The sequence below is a fragment of the Palaemon carinicauda genome, chromosome 4 (assembly GCF_036898095.1).
Source record: "Palaemon carinicauda isolate YSFRI2023 chromosome 4, ASM3689809v2, whole genome shotgun sequence".
Lineage (NCBI taxonomy): Eukaryota > Metazoa > Arthropoda > Malacostraca > Decapoda > Palaemonidae > Palaemon > Palaemon carinicauda.
In genome coordinates this window covers 96247263-96271789 of record NC_090728.1, presented here as the reverse complement: position 1 = coordinate 96271789, position 24527 = coordinate 96247263, and the positions used below count along the sequence as shown (strand labels likewise).

Below are 24527 nucleotides of genomic sequence, written 5' to 3'. Positions count from 1 at the left end.
CGGAGATTTTGAAAAAGATCGGTAGTTTAAGACTACAGTAATTATAAAATGTTCGGGAAATGTTCAAGAAAACACTCCACCAAGTTATCTAATTCATGACAGATAAAATGCATAAACTGTAGTAAGTTAAACAAACCAAGTGACTACAGAGTGAATTAAAGAAATAGTCAAGCTTATGCTTTGGAATTGAAGAGGCTTGCAGAAAACATGGACCATGGATGCAAAGGATTTCATTATTTTTGGCTATGTAAATATGAAATTTATTGGTAATAAAACTACTGTATTCAAATTTGACAATTGATATATGAAAAATATTATGACATACTAGCATTATCTGAAACATGATTAAATAACTTTGACAAGGGTATTACTAAAATGACCCCCCCCACACACACATGCTATCTTTCATATTCCAAGAGAGGGTAAGTTGTGGGTGGGGAGAGTTGGGCTCTTCATTCATAATGGCTATTCAAATCTCAAGATGATGAAAAGAACCAGTGTAACAAGCTTTGAATATATAGAAGTAAACTTTATGCATAAAAATAAAAGATATATCTGTTGTAACAGTTTACAAACCTCCCAGAACAAATACTAATATCTTCTTTGAAGAATTCAGTATACTCATTGAGATGATTAGCATGGAAAAATTGATTTAGTTATTTGTGGAAACTTCAATCTTTGGCTGGGTGACATATCAAATCATTATGCATCAGCATTTAGTGAGTTACCGGAATCATATCAATTGGTAAATAATGTTGACGCTGCAACTACTTTGACTGGGTATATGTTGGACTTACTTTTAAGTGATGGAATGAATAACATTGTATCTGATATAAATGTAAAAGAGAAGTGCACTTTCTCTTTAGTGCAAACTTATTACTTTTAGATTACCTCTGCAGAAACACACAGTAGTGAAGAAAATAAACTTTAGACATAGATCAAACTTCTTTCCTTATATATTCGCAGAAGAAGTTTCAAAGAAATTAAATGATGCTGTCAATATTCCTGCAAACATAACCAATGTTTTTTGGGCTGTGTGTTTACTGCCTAATTACCATATATAGTAGGTTGACTAAAAGTGAATATGATACCGTATGTCCACTTATGGAAAAGACTATAATCTCCTTGGTTTAATGGGGGAGAAAAAGAGGAAAAAAGACAAAAAAAGAAAGTGGAATCGGTTAAAAACTGAAAGCACGTGGGTAGAATACAAAACTGCAATGTGCCAATATAATTATCTACTAAGGAGAGAAAAAACTAATACTATAAGAGAAAGACCCACTAAGCAACATCAGGCATAAATAAGTTATATTGTCTCCTAAATGGCATAATGGGAAATTTAAAAGAAAGAAGGTTACCAGAGGGGTACACTGACAAGGAATTAGCAAGTAATTTTCTAAATTCTTTAAAAACAAAATAGAAAATATAATTAGGTCATTCAGAAATATTTAACATCAGATTAGTGTTACACCAAATATACAGATATATTGGTAACTAACAAGATTCTATAATATAACACACGACAAAGTCACCAGGATTATCAAGAGAGCAAAGAAAACAAACTGTGCGATCAATCTGATCTCAATATCTGAAGTAACTGGAGAAAGAAGTACTCTTATGTAATTCTTGAACAACTAATTGGTTACTTAGAAGTAATAGATTTGCCAGACAACCAGTCTGCTTACCAAAAATTATACTCTACAGAGATAGCTAGCTATTCTGTCGTAATTGATATGCTGGAAATGATGGATGGAAACAAATATGGTATTTTAATATTACTTCATCCTATTGTTGCTTTTGTTCTACAGTCTATCGGTATTGAAGATCAAGCTTTTGAATACTTTGAAGACTACTTGGTTGACAAAAACTACTGTGTGCAATTTGGAAACTCTTTTCATCATATGAACCATTAAACAGAGGGGTACCTCAGGTTAGTGTACTGGGCCCAATCTTATTCTTTATTGATACTATTGGTCTCTCAAAAGTGCTACAAAGGTAGGGAGTGAAGTTCAAACTGTTGCAGATGATACTCAAATTTACTTCTCCATAAATTTTATAGACAATATGGCTGAAAGTCCAAACCAAAGTCTTAGTGTTAGGGAATGTATGACCATCAAACAACTAAAATTAAATGAAAATAAAACGGCATTTATGATGGTTGGAGAGAAAAACAGCCAAAGAAACTTCGGCGGTATTCAAATAAACATAAATAACAACTTCATTCTGATATCTGGTAAAGTTTGTGATTTAAGAATATCTGTTGACTGTATCTTGTGTTTCAATGCCCAAATAAAAAATGTAGTAAAAACTGTTGTATATCATCTTAGAAACATTGCTTTTATAAAGAAGTACTGTACTTAGATGAACATTCTGTAAGGAAAATTGTAAAGAATTTTTTTCTACCAAAAGGGCCACTTAGGAAATTACAAAACATAATAAACAGAGGAGCAAGACTTATAAAAGGTGTCCCACCCCGAGAATGGATCACTCCCATACTAATTGATTTACACTGGTTGCATATTAAAGCAAGAATTGAGTATAGAATATTTTCAATAACCTATCAAGTTATCAGAACCGGACATCCAAAATATCAAAGAGACTTGCTACGTATTGTGCAGTCAACAAATTGTGTTGGCACGAGACTAGTTATAGACGGTTTCAAATTATTGAAACCAAGATATATGTCTACTGTAGGTTTTAAAGCCTTCAAATATGCTTCCCCAAGACTATGCAATAAACTCCCACTAAAATTCCGAAAGACTGAAGATATAAAGATTTTCAAGGGGAAACTGAAGACTCTCTTGTTTTTCAAGTTCTTTGATAATGTGGATTTAACAAGAAATGAGCAATATCCACTGTGAAATGCTGAATGCCTTGGAATGCATACGAGGAAGTGATTGTGTAGGTTCTGTAAAGTGTAGGATTCCCCTGCAGTATAGGACCAGAAAAGCAGCCCTTTGAGTAAAGTAAGTCTCTCAAGACTAAAGGACAGAAGGATGATGCCAGCATCCTTGCCTCCTTCACTGGTAAGGCCCAGGAGAGGAAAGACACGAACAGGCTTCCCAAGAACTGGTCCTCCAAGCTTTTACAGGACGTGAGTCTTCAGAAGCAGGTTCAACAAAATGGAGTTTCTCTCGCAACCCATGAGGCCGAAGTCGACCCTACTAGAGCTTGTGCCTATGTGGCACAACCTGATCATGACAATGAACATCTCAGACTCGACCAGATTTGGGTTTTGAGATGGATGGCGGCTGCAAATCAGACGATTCCATAGGTGAGCTTCCAGCTCCAGCCACCCTAAGGCTCCTGACATGCAGAAAGGCAAGTCAGAGTTAACCTTTACTCAAGTCCTCTCCGGCATGAGACAGTTTAATGGCCTTGGCTTGGTGAGACCCCTTACTTCCCTTCTAAAGGAAAAGATGTGGCCTATAGACCAAAATTAGAACTTCCCTGGTCTAAACTTGTATCTGGGACTTGAAGAAGTAGACTCACAGATTTCTGTAAGGAAGGACTCCCTTAGGACTGCCTGTTCAATGAAACTGCTTCCTCTTCTGTGACGCAAAGGAAGTATTGCAACATCATGAATGACGGCCCTTTGCCTTTGCTCCTAGATGTGGTAGTTTCAAGCCTGGACCTGGGCTTGAATGTGGAGAAGCTGGCAGCCCAGTTAGTGGTGTTTATGGCCACTTACACCTTGAATGTGGAGAGGATGGCAAAACCTACGGTTCAGGCCTCCTCCTTGATGGACCACTGATTGTGGACAGTGGGGTTTTTGTTTTGCTGAAAATTTGGCTGACCTTGAGAATCTCAAAAAGTTTTTATGAGCATTGTTTTTACTGGCGCAAGGGTGATGGAGTTTCTAATTCAAAACATAGCTAACCTGTGGGCCAATTTGGCCCTGAAGAGATGTGACGCTGCCATCTCCAAATTTTAGAGGCAGGTGCCGAGGAGGGAGCTTGTTTTTCTCAGAAACATCTATGTATGAGCAGTGTCCTTATTTCCTCTTGTGAACATGAAGGCAGTGACCGAGAAGTGGAGGAAGGCAAGCCAAGACTCCTTCCTCCTCATGGTAGTAACATCGTGGCCTCCCACGGCACCTACCGGGCCTAAGGTTTCACCATAACCAAGACAAGGTCATAAGGACATTAGGCCTAACGTTTCACCATAACCAAGACAAGGTCATAAGAACATTAGATTTGACCAAAGGCAATATAAGCATAAGAGAGGTAATCCCCAAATTCCATCCTTTCAGGGCAAGAGAACCATAAGACGATGGGGAAGACCTAGCGGATGTGGCCGACGTTCCCACTAGGAGTGCCTTCCTTCCCACAGCACCACCAGGGGGTTATGCATGAGACTCAAGTGGCAGAGATGGCATTGCCACAGGGTCAAACCTTGGACAGTAAGCATCCTCCAATTGGTTTATGTCATCCCATTCACCAACTCTCCTCCTCCCGTGATTTGATTCATCCCCCATTGAGATCATCGTTCTTCACGACAGGATCAGTGAAGGACAGAGCCCTTTGGGCAGAGGTCCAGACCATGTTAGAGAAGGGCATTCTCCAAGAGGACTTTGACAGGATCCAAGTCTTTCACACTCAACTTTTTTTTGTGGAAAAGCCATCTATAGGCTGGAGACCGATCATCGACCTTTCGCCTGTGAACGAGTTCGGTCAACAGGCTGTTGAAGATGGAGTCCGCAGCCATGTTCAGGCAAAACAATATGATTTTGTTGGACCTAAAGAATGCCTACCTCCAGATCCCAGTATAGTACTTCCTTCCTCAAGGAAGTACCTCAGGTTTGTGTTTCATGACAAGTTTTACTAGTTCAGGGTGTTGTACTTTGGCATGTCAGCACTCACTCAGGTGTTCACAAGAGTGTTCAGCTTAGTCAGCCTGGGCCCACGCTAACGGCATTTATCTCCTTCGCTATCAAGAAACCGACTTATCTTGGCGGGGGTCGATGGAGACCCTTCTCCTTCATCTAGACAGACTTCTCCAGTTTTGCCTTGATTTCAGGATCTTGGTAAGCAAGGAAAAGTAAAATTTACAGCCAAACCAGGAAATGGTAAACTGTACCTGGAGATGTGAATAAATACCATTCGAGTGAATGTCTTTCCTTCATAGGACAAACTCGCAAGATTCAAGATAGTAGGGCAAACCTGCATTCAACGAGACACACTGCCAGCCCATCAGTGGCAGCAACTGTTAGATCACCTGGCCTTAATAGAGCGCATAGTACTAAACTGTCGTCTTCATTTGCGTTCACTACAATGACAACTGAAGACCTTTTGGTTTTAGGGCAGGGACCCTCCCGGAATGTTTATTCTGGTGGGGATGAAACACAAGAAAGACCTGACCTGGTGAAATCTGGACTCCAATCTTCTCAGGAGCGTAGACCTTTCTCCTCCCCCAGATTTGATGCTCTTCATCGATGCATCAAAAGAAAGGTGGGGCTCACCTGCGACAACACATGGCCTCTGGACTGTGATCCGAATCAGAGCGCCTTTGCAATATAAACTGCCTTTAGTTGAAAACAATATTCCTTACTTTTCAATAATTCCATCATCTTCTAGAAGTTCACTCAGTAGGAGGGATGAGTAACAACACGACCATAATGGCTTACTGAAACAAACAAGGAGGTACTATTTCACAGAAAATGTGTCTGCTAGCCATGAAAATCCTGCGTTGGACAGATGACAATTTGATCTCCCTGTCAGCCCAGTTCATACCAGGCAAGAAGAACATCCTGGCAAACAATTTGGGCCAAAAAAACTCGGAAAGTTGGATCCGAGTCATCTTTGAGTCCTCAGATAGCGATCAATGTAATAGATTTTATGGGGTTGTCAAACATAGACATTTTTGTGGTGTCCCTATACTGGAAGCTGCCAGTGTACAGTACTACTCACCAGTACCAGACCCAAAGGTGCCATTTCAAGATGTCTTCCAACATCCGTGGGACAACTTAGATGTCTATGTGTTCCCCCCATTCTGATTCCTGAGGAAAGTCCTCAACAGGAACAGATCTGTGACCTGACTGATAGCTTCGCTATGGTCATGGGCAGAATGGCACCTGGACCTTCTACTGCTGCTGGAGGAGGTTCCTAGGGAATTAACCCCACTTCGTGATCTGTTTCATCAACCACATGTCGAGATTTACCACGGGACAGTCGCATCCTTATGACTTTCCGCTTGGAGGGTATCCAGCATCTCCTCACACACACACAGTGGTTTTTTGCAACTAGTGGCAAAACAGAGGTCATCATCCTCAGTGTGTCAAGCAAAGTGTGCAATCTTTTGTCTTTAGTGTTGTTGAAGGGATGTCTCTCCTCTCAAAGCCACTATCCCTTTTAATCACCTAGTTTTTACTGTAAAACTACCTCCAAGAAGAAAAACTCTACTCAGTGTTGGCCATTAAAGGCTATTGCTGTCTTGAGTCAGGTCTTTAGAATGAAAGGAATCGTCATTTCTGCCACGGAGTTGTATACTTCATTGCTCATACGGAGCTTTGAGCACATTCGCCCTCAGTTTGAAATTAGACCACCTCCGTGGAACGTGACGGAAGCCCTGCATTCCCTCAAAGGGCCTCCATACGAGCTGCTGAGTTGAGCCCCAGATAAAGACAACTCTTAAGATGGTAATTTTGCTCTACCTGGCCTCAGCTAAGAGTCAATGAGCTGCATGGTCTTTCATACATCATCCATTCACATACGTGTCAACACCAAGTATGTAAAATCTGTAAAGGATCGCTGAAAAATGCTTAAAGTTTCCTTAGGATCCTTATGCATGGAAAACTTAATAATCTTGTATCTTTCCATATATTTATTGTGACAACATTTTGACTAGATTTTATGTCATAATAAAAGCACAATAACAAAAATGTGATCTGGGCAATATTATATGAACCCCATTCACTTCAGAGATGTCAGTAGACATTGGAAAAAAGAAGAGGAAATTTGTGAAGCACTAAGTACAACAAGGGAAGAACTAAGGGGTTTCGGTGGCATGGGGGTTTTATCACACATGGTCATTGCAATTAACACAGTTATAGGTTTATAGGAAAAATTGTATCATCAAGTTGGCACTTGTCCACAGCTGTTGGCAATTTACTAACACAATATCAGCACATTCAATCAAGAGAGAAAGCTCTCATATTAGTGGTGTTCATAATTGTATTGGTAAGTTACCTTCATAGCCTGATCAATCTGCTGGCTTGACGGCTTTATGTCACAGCATTCATCTGTGTCGATTTTGCACTGGAGGATAGAAGTGAGATTGTCTGTGTTGAGGTTCTTCTTGCAGTTTGTGTGAATTTTCCTCACTTGGCTGAAGCCCCTCTCACAATCTGCATTGACATAGTACACTCCTGAGGCAGCCACCTTAATGTCCCTATCAAAAATTGTGCAATGAGGGAAATGTTCACCTGCTTTTGATTTTCCAATGACTCCTTTAAAGGTCGTAATCCATTGACTTTGAAATCTGCCATTATATTTGACCTTAGGTCAGTCCTTTTGTGGAGATTTATCACCCATTGTCAACACTTTGCCCACAGCAGTAACATTCCACACTTGATTCACAATGTGAAGATCTCCTTTGTTTACTCTTCGAACCCACGTTATCCAGTGACAGTGCGCATGAGCCTTAACCAAATCTCACGAGGCAGCGGGAATGCAAACAATATTTATGCACTTCCTTTGTTCCAATGTAAGATAGTGAGAAATAGGTAAATTATACATGATATACAGTATAAGCAAAATAAAAAAAGATAGGTTGGTAAATTGTAAAATCTGTAAGAAATCAGTTCTACTCCCGTACAAAGCAAAATTCTTTTAAAAACCATAAGTTTTACAGGTAAACCGTACAAGTTGACATGTATGCATTCACGGGGATGGAGGAAGGTTTTGTTCAATTTCGTCCTTGAGTTCGTTGCGAAGCTCAAAATCTGGCAGTCTGACCCCAGATTTACATCCCTCCGGATTTTAAGTCTTCGAGAAGTAACCAATTGTACTGATCGTCAGCTTTCAGCGCTCTCATAAATGCGCAAGAGGAGCATCCCCTCATACTAAACATATGTTTGTAAGTATGGTCAAGGTTAAAAGGAAGATTACAAAGAACACGATTTCCTCCGTTTGAGGCTAGTCATTGACTGGGGTCTTAATCCATCTCTTTCTCAACAAGGAAGGGAAAGACTTAGAGTTCACTATGTCGGGCATTAGCACGTCCCTAGCATTCAAAAAGAATGTTTCAGTGATGTATGTGCTACAGGCGGGTGTAAGGAGGCGACAAGCCACCGGTGGTGGCTGCCCGGCAAGTGGTATAGCTACATTTACTCCCTCACAAGACTATTAGCAGTTAGTCTAGGACAGAGGTTATTAATTTAGCCTGGGCTGAATTGAAAGAATGAATGGCCTCTTTTTCTTCATCTTCCCCTCTCTTGGGGCACAACATCTGTCTCCCCTGTCAGCTGGATCTCAATTATACTGTACTGCTGGTAAGCCCCATGTAGCTGCTTAGTTATTATATATGGTGATATTTTGGTTATGTCCTCATTTTCCTTACAAGGAGATGGGGTGTGTGTATTCGTAAACCTTCTACTTAAACAGTATGCAGTATTGCATAGACAATGTCACATTAGTAGTCTTCACTCACTTCCCACCTTGCACGGACTGTTGATCCTCCAGCATAGTTATGCCACTGGTTAACAAGGTGTCAGGATGCTCATCTCATGTGCTACCATGCTCAGATGTAGCAATCCTGGGTATTAAAGTTCCTTACAGTTGGAAAAAAGACTTTGACTCAACATAGGGTGAGACACTTATGTAAAGAACAAGTGTTTTTTATTTGTGTCTGAACAAATGAAAAATTTTAAAGTGATTTGTGTTTCCCAACTTAGTATATTGTACAAACCTGAGTTCTTTACATAGACTTTAATTACTATCTTCTACTGCTGGAAGTCCCGTCTATAATCAAGGTAGGGTTGTGGGGAGTGGTGCTTCCCCTGCTACCACTGGTTACAACCAGAACAGTTGTTAATACCTCGTTAAAAGTTTTTATAGCTGTATTCCCACTAATGCTAATTTCTATTTCCTCTGTAAAGAACTCATGTTTGTATAGTTGAGAAAAATATAGATTACTTTCAAATTTTACATTTGTTCAATTACTAAACACAAACCAAAGTTATTTATTGGGGATATTATTTTCGTTGAATCTGGAAGACGAGCCATTAGAGTTTTAGAGAGGGTTAACCACCCACCCGCTAGTTAGCAGGGGGCTGGGAGTAGTAGCTACCCCACTTACTCACAGACCTGGGTTGAGAACCCACTTTGCTTTTGGCTCGGGTGGAAAACGGATGTTACCCCTCTTTCCCCTCACCAATTATTAGCTTGCCATTGCTAACCAATTAACTAATTACTTTTTTGCTTTTCTTTCCAATGTGTGTGTGCTCTCTTCTTGGCATCCTTCATGAGGACCTACCCAGGACCTGAGGGCCGCTCCTTCCGGACTTTGACGTCCGTTGACATGGATCTGCATCTGTTGTGTCCTGCATGCCAGGGCCAGTGTTGTGACCAGGACAACACCTTCCTCGAGTGCCGGGAATGGTCTGCCTCTCAGTGGAAGAAGTTTGGGCGACGGCGGAAGAAGAAGTCCAAAAGGGATTCTTCGCCTTCAGGGTCTTCCTCGAAGTTGGGGAAGCTGTTCGGTCAGTTTTCCCCGGGGAACCCTCAAAGAAGAGCATAGACCAATTAACCCCAGGTCAACCTCGGTTCTCGAGGGACGGTGTTGTTTCCCCTAGTGAAGCGGCTCTGCCCCTCCCCCCAAGTAAGACCTGTTCCTTTTCTGATGTGTTTTAGGTGTGGCGTCCCTTGATTTGATCGGCCCCTCTTTAAAAAAGGCGCTGTTTGAACTCCTTCAACTCATCGCAGAGTGGAAGCAGATACCGACTTCCTTACAGGTGGATCCCTTATTGTTGCTAAGTGTGGGCTTACGTGACACTGAGGTGTCATCTGCTGGGTCTGCTGACGACTTTCGACCTACCTCTTCCGCCGTCGCTGTCGCCGTTGCCGAAGACTGCGCTTCACCCCCTTGTTGAGCCCACTTCTTCTGTCTGGGACGGAGTAAAGTCCAAGGCAGGTCTCTCCTACGGGTGGGCATCTCTCTCGTTCTAGAGTGAGATCCTTTCTATAGACCCCGATCAGGAGGTCTTCCAGAGATCTTCCTGCTGAGCAGTCCTCCCCTTCATCAGATTGTCACTGTCTTCGTCAAGCTCGCCGAGTGCGCGATCCTCCTCCTCGCTTCAGACGTTCTCCTTCATCTCTGGCTAAGAGACGTCTCTTTGGCTCTTCTCCTTCGTCCGACGGATGATCCCCCTCGAAGGATTGTCACTTGCCAGGATCTTGCCGCTCGCCCACTCATTATCATTCGTCACCTCGAGCGTTGCTCTGTCCTAGAGTTCGTCCTCATGATGAATCTCGTCAGCCTCACTGACAGCCTTCTGGTTCGCGACCCTCGCCTACCTTATCGGACTCTCCCTAGACTCGCTGTTCGCCAACCTTGGAGTGTTTGCCTATCCACTGTCACTCTCCGACCTCTCGCCACCTGACAGCTGTGCTTGATTCGCTAGCTGCCATAGAATCTCCGGATTCTCTGACTGCTTGTCGAGCTCCTGCAGTTCGTGGTTCGTCGACTGTTCGCAGTTTTCCAGCTCCTTGTCACTCACCTGTCGCTCTCCAGCTTTGCCTAGTTCTCCTGTGACTCGCTGCTTGCAAGCCCCTATGCGTTCACCGTTGTTTGCCAGAACTCCGCCGTTTGCCAGAACGTCAATTGTTCTCATGACCGTAGGTCATCTCCTTTAGATCTGAGACAGTCGTCCAGACATTCTCCTCGAGCTTCTTGTTCGTCGGGGCATCGGCTCTCGCCGACCCACCATTTGCCAGTGCCTCGTAAAGGTTCTTCCTTTCATTCTCCGGCCTGCAAGTGCCAACCATCAGATCCAGATCACTGTTCGCCTGTAGAGTGGAAGTCTGTTACCCACATATCTTCCCGCTGTCACCGCTCTCCTAGAAAATCTTGCCGGAAGGACGACTCTCGTCAATTTCCTCTCCGGGAAGAACTTGCCAATAGGGATTCCATGGATCCCAAACAGGCAAGCCGCCCTCTTCCATTCCCCTGTAAGGTGGAACCTTCGAAGCCACAGCTGCTCGCTTCTGCTTCCGTCTGGTCGTCAATTGATCTAGGTAGAAATGTCATACTTTTTCAGAAACCCTCAGCTTCGATCCTCTCAGGGGACCTTTCAGCCAGCGCCACAGTGGGCAAAGAACCGTGGTTCAACAGCCTGGTTAAAGCAGTCCACCAGGTCTTTGTGGGAGGTGTTCCACTTCTTTGACCTACCAGTACTTCTAGGATTCCCCTGAAAAAGTCATCCTCTCCTCCAGTTGACCCTAGGTGTAAATCCACAGTTCCTGCTCCTGTAGAGCCCCTGGCACTTTCCATCTCTCCTCTCAAGAGGAAGCGAGGAGTAGCTAAACAGCAGGACTCATTCCAGATCAAACTGGTACTGGCATAGACTTTAACCCTGGATAGGTACGGTCCTCGGACACCCCTTTAAGGGTATACTCGGACGCGAACGACCCCGACGCCAAAAAAAATTCTTGAAAAATCAGTTTTTGCAGTAACCTCCTTTTTTCTTTTGCCAAAAAAAACTTCAATGAATGCTTAAAACAACTGTAAAGATAAATACTACTCATCTGCAGAAAAACTATTTATTATAAATATTTTAAAAAATTAAGTAGAAAAAAAAAAAGACCTGACATAAAAATTCATAAAAAAAAGTTTATACATATATACACAAATCCTTTTAGGAATTGATTCTTCAATGTTTAGGACACATCTTGATGTATTTTGGATGAAGTCAGACCCATGGAGGTGAAGATCTGAAATGAGAAAAAAAGGGTAACTTTTTTTGGCCAAAAAAAATTGTCCAAATTTCATGAATTTTTTTGGGTACCCAAATGAAATAGGAAGTGGCTAATTTTTTTAGGGAATACACATATGTTATTCTAAAATAGAAATATGTAAAAAAATCTTCATTATTTTGTAAATTACATTTATATCAGGGGCCATATCTAAAGGTAATTTTTTGAGTACTTGGAAATTTCGTAAAAAAATACATATATTTAATATATAATATGATATTTATGCAGGTAAAAATATACCAAAATATGACAAATTCTATAGGGAACAAGAATATATATAGATAGGGCAGCTTACGCTTCGGATATGTCCACAAAATGGCCGCCAACCACACTGACTCTGACTCCCTAATCTGCCACTTGAAATGTAGGAAGGGTATGTCAATTTCAAGGTGTTATTTACTAATCTAATTATTATTGGATATGCATAAAAATTGTATGGTGGGTTGCTGGATAATTGTCGATTATTTTACGACTATAAAATTAAAATTCTGACCCAAAAAATTTTTTTTGAAGGGAAATAAAATCGAAAAAAAAAAATGTAAAACAATATTTTAGCTAAAAAAATTTGATGATATTCAATCAAAAAAAAAATAAACAAAATTTTCCGACAAATAAACATCTAGAGGAATCATTACTCTGTGATAGTTCCTTAGTACGTAGTAATTTTGAAAGAATTGGGAAAAAACGAAAAAATGGCAATCACCGGAAAATCGAACACATACCTATATATACGCCATATCTGGCTAAGAAAAAGATAGGCATGGGTAGCCAGATCATCTAGAAACACTTTCCAACACTATAAAAATATAAGTTTTGCGACACTACTTGCCAATTCCTTACGGTAACATGACTAAGCAAAAAAATGCAAAACAAATAAAAAGGGGCACTCGTGGAAAAATGGCCATTCTAATATACGGCATTTCAGAAAAAAAAAATTTCAGCCACGTGCTAGGCAAACCATCAAGGCATATTTTCCGACAAATAAACATATAAATGAAATATTACTCTGTGATAGTTCCTTAGTACGTAGTAATTTTGAAAGAAATGGGAAAAAACGAAAAAATGGCAATCACAGGAAAATCGAACACATACTTATATATACGCCATATCTGGCTAAAAAAAAAATAGGCATGGGTAGCCAGATCATCTAGAAACACTTTCCAACACTATAAAAATATAAGTTTTGCGACACTACTTGCCAATTCCTTACGGTAACATGACTAAGCAAAAAAATGCAAAACAAATAAAAAGGGGCACTCGCGGAAAAATGCCCAACATTCTAATATACGGCATCTCAGATAAAAAAAAAAGACATGCACGTGTTAGCCCAACCATCAAGGCACACTTTCTAACACATAAACATGAAAAAAAAATCAATAATATACGGCAATTCCTTACTACGTAGTAAATTTTTACAAATATTGAAAAAAAAACAGAAATTGGCAACCGCAGTTAAATACCCAATATACCAATAACTACGTCGTATCTGACAAAAACAAAATCACGCATGGGTAGCCAGATCATCTAGACACACTTTCCAACATTAAAAAAGCAAAAGTTTTACGACACTATTTCGCAATATCTTACGGAAAAATGACTTGGCAAAAAAATTTTAAAAAATTAAAAAGGGACACTCGCGGTAAAATGCCCGACATTCTAATATACGACATCTCAGATAAAAAAAAAGACATGCACGTGTTAGCCCAACCATCAAGGCACACTTTCTAACACATAAACATGAAAAAAAAATTAATAATATACGGCAATTCCTTACTACGTAGTAATTTTTACAAATATTGAAAAAAAAACAGAAATTGGTAACCGCAGTTAAATACCCAATATACCAATAACTACGTCGTATCTGACAAAAACAAAGTCATGCATGGGTAGCCAGATCATCTAGACACACTTTCCAACACTAAACAAGCAAAAGTTTTACGACACTATTTGGCAATATCTTACGGAAAAATGACTTGGCAAAAAAATGAAAAAAAATGAAAAAGGGGCACTCGCGGTAAAATGGTCCTCGTGGTGATGAACGACATTTTAACTAAAAAAAAAAACATGCACATGGTAGCCAAACAATCCACCAAGACTTTTCACAACTGATAACCTATACAAGTTGCACCATTCTACGACAATTTCATAATACGTAATAACTTCGATAATTATGCAAACTACCTCAGAAGGGTAAACTCGGACGCGAACGACCCCGACGCGTCTCAGAAATCGGGGAAGGAGTACAGCTACAGCAATGCACATCTGGACACTACTAGAGCGTGTAGGGGAGACACCTCCTGCAGGTCGATCACCCACAAATTCAGTAACAGGGGTGAGTCACGTGAGAAAAACCTGTTTTTTTTTGACGCTCGGGGTCGCAAACGACCCACCGTACCTATCCAGGGTTAAAGCGGATACTCAGCACTGTCATCCCTCTGCGAGTAGGCTCTCGCTCTTGTCCCACAAGCATCGAGTCTCTCCCTCCTAGAGTAGTGTCTTTGGTGAATGCTTTTCACCTCTCTCCTATGGAGGTTGTTCCACTGGAACATCAATCATTTTCCAAAACCGTATGAGAGGACATCTCTCCCTCAGTAGGAGAGACATGAATGGATGATTGTTCAAGACCTTCACAACTGAAGGAATTTTTTCCTCCTCGGAAGGAGTTGAAGGACACCAAGACTATGGCCAAGTCTTTGGCAAGGGTATCAAGACCTTCCGAGGAAGGTCCTAAATGACCATCTCCGAACCCTGCAGTGGTATCAGCAAGCGACACCCATCGTGTAAGGGACAACCTTGACCCACCTTGACATGTCTCGTGGCTGGATGACTGATAATGACGATGACCATCTTCCTAGAGCTGCTTGTCTGAAGCTATCTGAGGCAGAGCAGGAGTCAGAGCACACCCTCTGGCAGGTCTTGGCCTGTATGAGAACCATCAATGAATTATCTGACGCGGCGGTGCCCCCTCAAGAGGGCAAAGACACAGTCTTGGACCATGTCTATGGCACTCAGAAGCCCTGGTCTAAGGATCTGACAAGTGCGCGTCGGAAGGCATTCTCACAGATCACCGGCTCCTCTAGCTTCCTCCGGCCAGGCTCATCTTCTAAACAAATTCCGCTGCCATTCGTGCAGCAGAGGAAGTGTTACGAGATCTTCAATTGTTGGAGGCTCTGACCATTGGGATCTCCCTCGACAGACTCTCAGGTTGTCAGGTTACGTTCTTGGCTTCGGAGATCTTGAACCAAGAGAAGGTGGCGAAGTACGCCATGCAGGCTACTTCATGCTTGGATCTCTGATTGGGATCAGTGGGACATCTCATGAGGACCATGGATTGGTCCAAGGAGAACTCAAGGAAGGCGATGGAAACCTTTCTATTATCGGGAACTCAAACCAACGAGATTCTCTCGCATCAAGTTGTGTACATGTGGGCGAACTTGATCCTGCGGCGAAGGGACTCAATAACAGAAAGGTTTCATTGTCAGGTCCTACAGAAGGAGATTAGGAGACTGTAAAACTCATCTCTGGATGGTTCCTCCCTGTTGAGAATGGAAGACGTTGAGCTGGCTGCAGAGAAATGGAGGAAGACCAACCAGGACTCCCTTCATATGACGATGACATCAGGTCCCTATAAACCACAATAGGAAATACCAGTTCAATGTCCTGTGCTTCGGTCTTTCCACAGCACCTCACGTCTTCACGAAAGTTTTCTGCATAGTGTCATCTTGGGCTCACAAAATCAGCATCTGTCTCCTATGATATTTGGAAGATTGGCTGATTCTAGCAGACTCGGTGGCAACCCTTCTTCAATACCGAGGCAAACTTCTGAGGCTTTGCCAAAATCTGGGGATCATGGTGAACCTCGAGAAGTCCTCGCTGCTTCCCTCTCAACGACTGGTATACTTAGGTATGATCATAGACACCGATCAACAGAAAGTCTTCCCATCAGACGACAGGGTAGTGAGGCTGAGGAAGGTTGCAAGACCGTTCCTCAGATGAGAACTCCTAACCCAGAGGTGGTGGTGTCTCCTCTGGCACCTAGCATCCTCTGTTCGTCTGGTTCCCAACCGTCACTTCAGGATCCGATCTCTTCAATGGCGGCTAAAATCCAACTGGAATCAATCAAACAATTCCCCTGATGTTCTACTTCCCATGGGACTAGAACAGACGGATCTCAGATGGTGGGTGTCAGACGAGAATGCTCACAGGGGTTTTGACCTTCTTGTCCTACCCTCGGACTTTATGTTCTTTTCAGATACATCAAGAGAAGGGTGGGGGACCCTCATGCTGCACCACACGACCTCGGACCTGGGATCCGAGTCCAAAGGGTACCAGCACATAAATATCCTAGAAATAAAGGCAGCTTTCTTGGCCCTTCAACAGTTCCAAAAGTTCCTGGCGAGTCACTCGGCTGGTGTTGATGAGCGTCAACACCACGGTAGTGGCTTACATCAGCAAAGAAGGTGGTACATTTTTACAGCCCCTATTCTCAGTGACCCTATCAGTACGCTTCACTCTGAGCAAAAGGAATGTGCTCGCGGACAAACTGAGCAGAGCGATTCAGATAGTGGGCTCCGAGTGGTCTCTGAATCATCTAGTAGCCAACAGTCCTGACTTTGTAGGGTTCCCTGACGGTGGACCTGTTTGCAACGTCCCTGAATTTCAGGCTCCTGCTTTACTACTCCCTAATCCCGGATCTCCAGACTGAATTCCAACAATGGTGGGACAACATCGATATTTATGCCTTTCCCCTGTTCTGTCTCACAAGAAAAGTACTCAACAAGACCAGAATATCCGTCAATCTCTCAATGACTCTCTCAGCTATGCTATGGCATCACGCAGAATGGTTTCCGGACCTTCTGCAGCTCCTAACAGATCTCCCAAGAGAACTCCCTCCACGACAATATCTACTCAAACAGCCATATGCGAACATCTCCTCCAAAGCCGTAGTGAAGGAATTCACGTCTGAGGACTATCCAGCACCTCCTCACTCAATGAGGATTTTCACAACAAGTTACGAAACGGATGGCTGGACATCTAGGACGGTTGTCAGTATCAGTCTACCAGGTTAAGTGGCCTGTGTTCTGTGGTTGGTGTTGTGGAAGGGGTATCTCTTCCCTTGAGGCCACTATCCCAGCACCTACGGGAGGGTATGCTCCTCTCTGTTTCGGAAGTAAAAAGTTACCACTCAGCCTTGAGTCCCGCCTTTAAGCTGAAAGGAGTACATATTTCCTCCTTGCTGGAACTTTCTCTCCTCATACAAAGTTATGAACTTACCTGTCCCTAGTCGGAAATGAAACCTCCTCCTTGGAGCGTGGTTTGTGCCCTTCAATCTCTGAAGGGCCCCCCATATGAACCATTACACAAGGCAACAGGTGCACCTTACTCTGAAGACGGTGTTCCTACTCGCTTCGGCCAAAAGAATTGGTGAACTTCATGGTCTCTCGTATGACATCACCCATTCAAGGGGATGGGGAGAGGTAATCCTCAGTTTCGTCCCTGAGTTTATTGCAAAGACTCAAAATCCGCAGGTAGCGGATCTTAGATTCGATTGCTTCCGGATAAAGAGTCTCCATTCTGTAACCGATGACCTAGATCAATTGTTACTATGCCCAGTAAGGAGTTTAAGGTACTATCTCAAAAGGACATCTGCAGCTCGTCCCCGAGTGCTAGCACTTTTAGTCAGCATGGGTAAGGTCAAGAGGAGGATCATGAAGAACACCATCCCTGCTTGGATTTGCAAGGTCGTTGACCTAGTACTGAGTTCTGATCCGCCTCGGACACATCGACCCAGAGCTCATGACTTCAGGGACATTGCAACTTCCCTTGCATTCAAACAAAACTACTACTGTATGTGGTGCAGATACTACATGCAGGCGTGTGGAAGCGTCAAACGACCTTCACCACCCACTACCTGCAAGGCCTAACCCACAGAAACTTGGAAACTTTTTCCATTAGTCCTGTAGTGGCTCCAGAACAACTGGTTTAACACCTCAAGTTCGTTGATGGACAAGTAGCAGATGGTTGAGGGCAGTGGTTACCCGGGATTAGTGTGATTGAATGATTAAGAATGTCTAGCTCCTTCTTTTCTTCATCTTCCCCTCTCTTGGGGAATCAGCAGCCAGGGTCCTCTGCAAAGCTGACCTCAACTACCTGCACGTAAACCATTGTTCCCCCGTGTAACCTGGTATTGTTCCAATACTTGTTGCGTCCCCATACCATAATGAGGTTGGTATTGGGCATGTCTTGGTAACCTCAGAAGATTCCTATGTCTCGGAAGAACTTTTACCTAGACAGTCACATTGCTGGTATCACGAGCACACAGCTTATGCAGACCGCGGATCATGCATAGCATGGTTTTAGCGAGGTGTAGTGTTTCCAGCAATTATGTGCAAAATGCATAAAGGGGAAAATCCGGGGTTTAAGCCAAAAGCCAGTTGGCAAGGACTTCCACCCTCTTAAAGGGTAAGTCATCCCTATAAGTAGCATTGGTTTGTATTTTGCGATGGAACAAATGACAAATTTTGAAGTAATTTGTATTTTTTCTAATGATACAAAGCTGTAGTTACTGTAATTATACAAATTGGCCCGCCAGCACCAGCCCCCTTTGAAGTCTTACCGCCAAGCAAAGTGGGCTCTCAACCCTGGTGTGTGAGTAAGCATGGTAGATACTTCCCCCATCCCCCACCCCTTACCCCTGCTAACTAGCAGGGGATGGTTAAACCTTGTTAAAAATCTAATGGCTGGTCTTTCTGTCGCCTATAAATAGCTACAGGTTTGTATTTTTAGGAAAAATACATATTACTTCCAAATTTGTCATGTTAAGGCTTTTTTGTGACACCAGTGCCATTAAGAAAAGCTCCATTACATGTGGGTGCCATTCCTAGCTTGGGTGTAAGTCAGCTCCAGGGCTGAAAGTGTGTGTTACTCCAGTGTTAGGTGTCACTCCTAGCATCCTTTCTGACCTGGTCATCTGTGTATGCCACCATCACCCTGATCCTTGTACCTGTGGTCCTAGGGCCTGTAATCCCTACTACTTCTGCTTGTGATCCCAGCCCTAGCCCCTGTGCCTATGTTGCAAGCTCCCATGAGTGTACGTACAACATCTTCGTGACAGTGTTCCCCAGTGTTGTGCTTCCCGATGGAGAAATCTGTTTGGTTACTACCCCTAAGGGAGCATTATCATCGATGTTTGCTCAGACCTTGACTCCTCTGCTTGCAGAGCAGAGGTTGAGGGTTGAAAAGAGGAAGAAGCATGTGAGTTTTTACTCCTGACTCAGATTCTGGTAATGCAAGAGTTTAGCAACAGAGGGATCTAAAGTAATTTAAGGAAGTTGAGGTCTGCAAGAGGAACTCAACTCTTTAATGTGTAGTGGTCATTCAGAACCCTTACTGAATGGAACATTATTACCCTACATTAGGTTAGGGTTAGCAATCAGTCATGTACTATCAGAATTATCTCTTACAACCAAAGACCCACTGGCTCCCTGAGATAAAACAGTAGAAACTAAATACTCTACAGTAAGTAGAGCTTTGAAGCACATCACTTAAAACTAGGTTTTTTAGGTGTGTATTAGAGAACAGTGGTGGCCTGTTATATTCATCATCCCAGCTATAAACAACCAGCCTAAACTTCTCTAGATTGCTTTCTGAACTAAATGCAAGTTTCATCAAAACTTAATAGAAACATACTTTCCTTCTGAGGAAAAGTGAGGTGAATGCACTCCTCTCAGCTGTAATATCAACCACAGTACTTTCCTTGTGCAGTAATTGCTAACAAAGCCAGAGGAAGCTAACTTAAAAGTGAAATAAAGCTTATCACACTCTGGGAGAGGAGTACGTTAATTTATACTGATGGCGACTGAGAAACTTAAATTAAAGCCCCTCTTGCCATTAATGGCTTCATACAATTAACTGCTAGTGTCTAATTACTTTACTAGTGGCATGTCTTTTGAAATTTCCTTTCAGAGGGATTTATTTTTTAATTTTAGTGGTAAATGTTAATAAACCAAGCTTCTGGAGAAGCAGCAATATGAACATGAGGCGAGTCTTAAAATAAAAAATATTTCAATTAGAATTCTATTTTTGCTCTTTGGGGTTATATGAACACTACAGAAAATTTTAGCCACTGAATACAGTGTTCTATACTTATTACATTGTAATTTTTATTTTATAATTCTTATGTTCTTTCAAGTCCCATGTTTATTTTAAGTGGGAAATTTTTCTAAGATTGTAAGGTTTAAAACATTTAAGTTTATTACACTTTAATGATTCCTAATGGTCAGTAAATATCAAAACCACCATCCAGTGAATTGTGTGTATCATGATCACTTTGGTGAAACTTTGCGTGAGTTCTTTCTTGATTGATATACAGTATTATATTAGGGTATATAGCTGAATAAATTAACCACTTAAACTCTTATTGTTCTACAGAATGCAAATTTATTTTAATTCCTTACAGAGTGTATTTAGTAGCTTAAAAACTTGGTGGTCAACACCTAAGCAGTCACCTGGTAAAGATGGTGACAAGACTGAAGCAACCTCCCCAACTTCCCCTAGTGGACGACCTCCTCCAGATGTTATGAGTAATCCTCATTTGGGATCTGCTTATGAGAGAAGTCAAGCTGTGATTGCATCACAAAAGTCAGCTCCTCATCCTTGTAAGTTAAGAATGAGTAATTAACATAAATTTGTGAAAGATTTTCAAAATAAGATGTATTAGAAAGTTGCATGTTTAAATCTTTCCCCCTTAAGGAATTAGATTCTTTGAATAATTAGTACAGTATCATATTGAAAGCAAAGCATGGTTGTGGTACCTTATTGGAAACATCCCTGTCGGGCGAACTTTAGGACTGTGGTTCAAAACTGACTCAAGCTTAGTAGTTTCTTTTGAGTGTTTGTGAGCTAAGGCTGGGGCTTTTGGGGAGACTATAGGTCTACCTACTGATTCATAAGCAGCCATTGCATGCCCCTCCCTGGTCTTCATTTGGGTGAAGGGGCATGGTCGTTGATCATATGTAGATATGGTTATTCTCTAGAGAATTGTCACTGTCCCTTGCCTCTGCCATTCATGAGTAACCTATAAACCTTTGAAATGAAAAAAGAGAGTTATTGTGTGTATTGTAGGTAATTGAAACTTTAAACATGTAGAATAAAGTTAAGGCTCACACAGCTTAAAATTACAGTATTGTATAGTTGTCACAATGTTTGTACATATAGATATACCCAACTTTATCTCTTCAAATTAAGACATTACTTAAGTTTGACAGTCCCTGTTGGCTTCTGTTGCTAATTTAAGGGTTATAAACTAATAATGTTTTGAGTCATATTTGAGCTTTACAGCTATAGTAGTCTTATCTTGCTAAGTAGTTTAGATGGCAGCCATTCTTGGGTTTTGGTGCTGTTCAGTGACACAGGTATGGAGCATTATTCATTTAGTCAAATTAGTGTTAAAAGAATAAGTTCTTCAATAGATTTCTTGAGCTTTTAGAAGTTTCTTTTATAACTTGGCAGGTTTCTCTTTATTTACATAGTATTTTTTTTTCACACTATTTTTACTATCAAAAGCTGGAAAAATAGTGAGTGTTTATGGTATATATGATAAAATCATGTCGGTGGAATCCCCTCTCGTGACAAACAAAATTTGCTAACATTTTGCTTGTGTGAAATACAGTATGCAAACATTAAAGATTGGGTGTCAGCAGTAGCTGGTAATTACTGGCTGGTGGTGGGGAAGCCCTGCCCTCTTGCCAGTACACTGGACAGTCACTTTGATTCCAGCCACGAATAACACAGACATGTTATTGGCATTTCCTCAAACTTGACCTTTGAAATATTTTTATCTTAACCAGTGGCCCAAACGGATTCTAAAGAAGAGAGACACGATTGCCTCCAAGTTTGCGAGACAAGAAGATCAGAGAGAGGTACTGAAGCGAAGAAACTTATCACTCAAAGGACCTTCCCTGTTTCCCTGGAAGCAGGTAGAGCTGACAGCGGAGAAGTAGAAGTCACATCAAGATTTGCTTCTCCACCAAGTGGTATCGTTTAGGAGATCACATTCTTCCTCCTTGAACAACCTTTCCAGGTCATTTTCCTCTCCTAGACCAGAGTCAAATAGGAGTGGCCTCAGAAGTGCATTGCTGAACCCTACTGATTCTGGTCAGCTGTTTCTCCAACAAAGGGCTTGAAACCATAATTGGAAAGTAGGTGAGGCCATCAGTCACGCTAGCTGGCAATTCCTCCACTCAGCCACCATCAGTGGTGGGATGCCTGATTGAGATGGATGAGGTGACAATTTCAGGGGGGCAGAGCAGTGGACAGTGGAGGACGTTCTTTGTTTTGGTTACTGCCTCCCGTTAACTAGTTCCCCTCCTCCTCTCGTTCCGGCTCTGAGAACATAGTTCTTCTATCACATTGGAACAAAAAAAAAAAGTTTAACCCTGGATAGGTACGATGGGTCGTTCGCGACCCCGAGCGTCAAAAAAAAACAGGTTTTTCTCACGTGACTCACCCCCGTGACTGAATTTGTGGGTGATCGACCTGCAGGAGGTGTCTCCCCTACACGCTCTAGTAGTGTCCAGATGTGCATTGCTGTAGCTGTACTCCTTCCCCGATTTCTGAGACGCATCGGGGTCGAGCGCGACCGAGTTTACCCTTCTAAGGTAATTTGCATAATTATCAAAGTTATTACGTATTATGAAATTGTCGTAGAATGGTGCAACTTGTATAGGTTATCAGTTGTGGAAAGTCTTGGTGGATTGTTTGGCTACCATGTGCATGATTTTTTTTTTAGTTAAAATGTCGTTCATCACCACGAGGACCATTTTACCGCGAGTGCCCCTTTTTCATTTTTTTTCATTTTTTTGCCAAGTCATTTTTCCGTAAGATATTGCCAAATAGTGTCGTAAAACTTTTGCTTGTTTAGTGTTGGAAAGTGTGTCTAGATGATCTGGCTACCCATGCGTGACTTTGTTTTTGTCAGATACGACGTAGTTATTGGTATATTGGGTATTTAACTGCGGTTACCAATTTCTGTTTTTTTTTCAATATTTGTAAAAATTACTACGTAGTAAGGAATTGCCGTATATTCATTTTTTTTTCATGTTTATGTGTTAGAAAGTGTGCCTTGATGGTTGGGCTAACACGTGCATGTCTTTTTTTTTATCTGAGATGCCGTATATTAGAATGTCGGGCATTTTACCGCGAGTGCCCCTTTTTCATTTTTTTTCATTTTTTTGCCAAGTCACTTTTCCGTAAGATATTGCCAAATAGTGTCGTAAAACTTTTGCTTTTTTAGTGTTGGAAAGTGTGTCTAGATGATCTGGCTACCCATGCGTGATTTTGTTTTTGTCAGATACGACGTAGTTATTGGTATATTGGGTATTTAACTGCGGTTGCCAATTTCTGTTTTTTTTTCAATATTTGTAAGAATTTACTACGTAGTAAGGAATTGCCGTATATTATTGATTTTTTTTTCATGTTTATGTGTTAGAAAGTGTGCCTTGATGGTTGGGCTAACACGTGCATGTCTTTTTTTTTATCTGAGATGCCGTATATTAGAATGTTGGGCATTTTTCCGCGAGTGCCCCTTTTTATTTGTTTTGCATTTTTTTGCTTAGTCATGTTACCGTAAGGAATTGGAAAGTAGTGTCGCAAAACTTATATTTTTATAGTGTTGGAAAGTGTTTCTAGATGATCTGGCTACCCATGCCTATTTTTTTTTTTAGCCAGATATGGCGTATATATAAGTATGTGTTCGATTTTCCTGTGATTGCCATTTTTTCGTTTTTTCCCATTTCTTTCAAAATTACTATGTACTAAGGAACTATCACAGAGTAATGATTCATTTATATGTTTATTTGTCGGAAAATATGCCTTGATGGTTTGCCTAGCACGTGGCTGAAATTTTTTTTTTCTGAAATGTCGTATATTAGAATGGCCATTTTTCCACGAGTTCCCCTTTTTATTTGTTTTGCATTTTTTTGCTTAGTCATGTTACCGTAAGGAATTGGCAAGTAGTGTCGCAAAACTTATAATTTTATAGTGTTGGAAAGTGTTTCTAGATGATCTGGCTACCCATGCCTATCTTTTTTTTTTAGCCAGATATGGCGTATATATAGGTATGTGTTCGATTTTCCTGTGATTGCCATTTTTTCGTTTTTTCCCATTTCTTTCAAAATTACTACGTACTAAGGAACTATCACAGAGTAATGATTCATTTAGATGTTTATTTGTCGGAAAATGTGCCTTGATGGTTTGCCTAGTACGTGGCTGAATTTTTTTTTTCTGAAATGCCGTATATTAGAATGTTAGCCATTTTTCCGCGAGTGCCCCTTTTTATTTGTTTTGCATTTTTTTGCTTAGTCATGTTACCGTAAGGAATTGGCAAGTAGTGTCACAAAACTTATATTTTTATAGTGTTGGAAAGTGTTTCTAGATGATCTGGCTACCCATGCCTATCTTTTTTTTTAGCCAGATATGGCGTATATATAGGTATGTGTTCGATTTTCCGGTGATTGCCATTTTTTCGTTTTTTCCAAATTCTTTCAAAATTACTAC

The 24527-nt window shown here is 41.4% G+C and overlaps 1 protein-coding gene across 2 annotated transcripts in view; it reads left to right on the top strand.

Moving 5' to 3' along the window:
• The window catches only part of Snap29 (Synaptosomal-associated protein 29kDa), a 131218-nt gene that overhangs the window by 79224 nt on the left and 27467 nt on the right, over nucleotides 1-24527 (top strand). For both annotated transcript variants that reach the window (XM_068372512.1, XM_068372511.1), the window contains exon 5: nucleotides 20431-20629. In XM_068372512.1, coding sequence (XP_068228613.1) covers nucleotides 20431-20629 — 199 coding nt within the window. The remainder of the gene's footprint in view (nucleotides 1-20430; nucleotides 20630-24527) is intronic.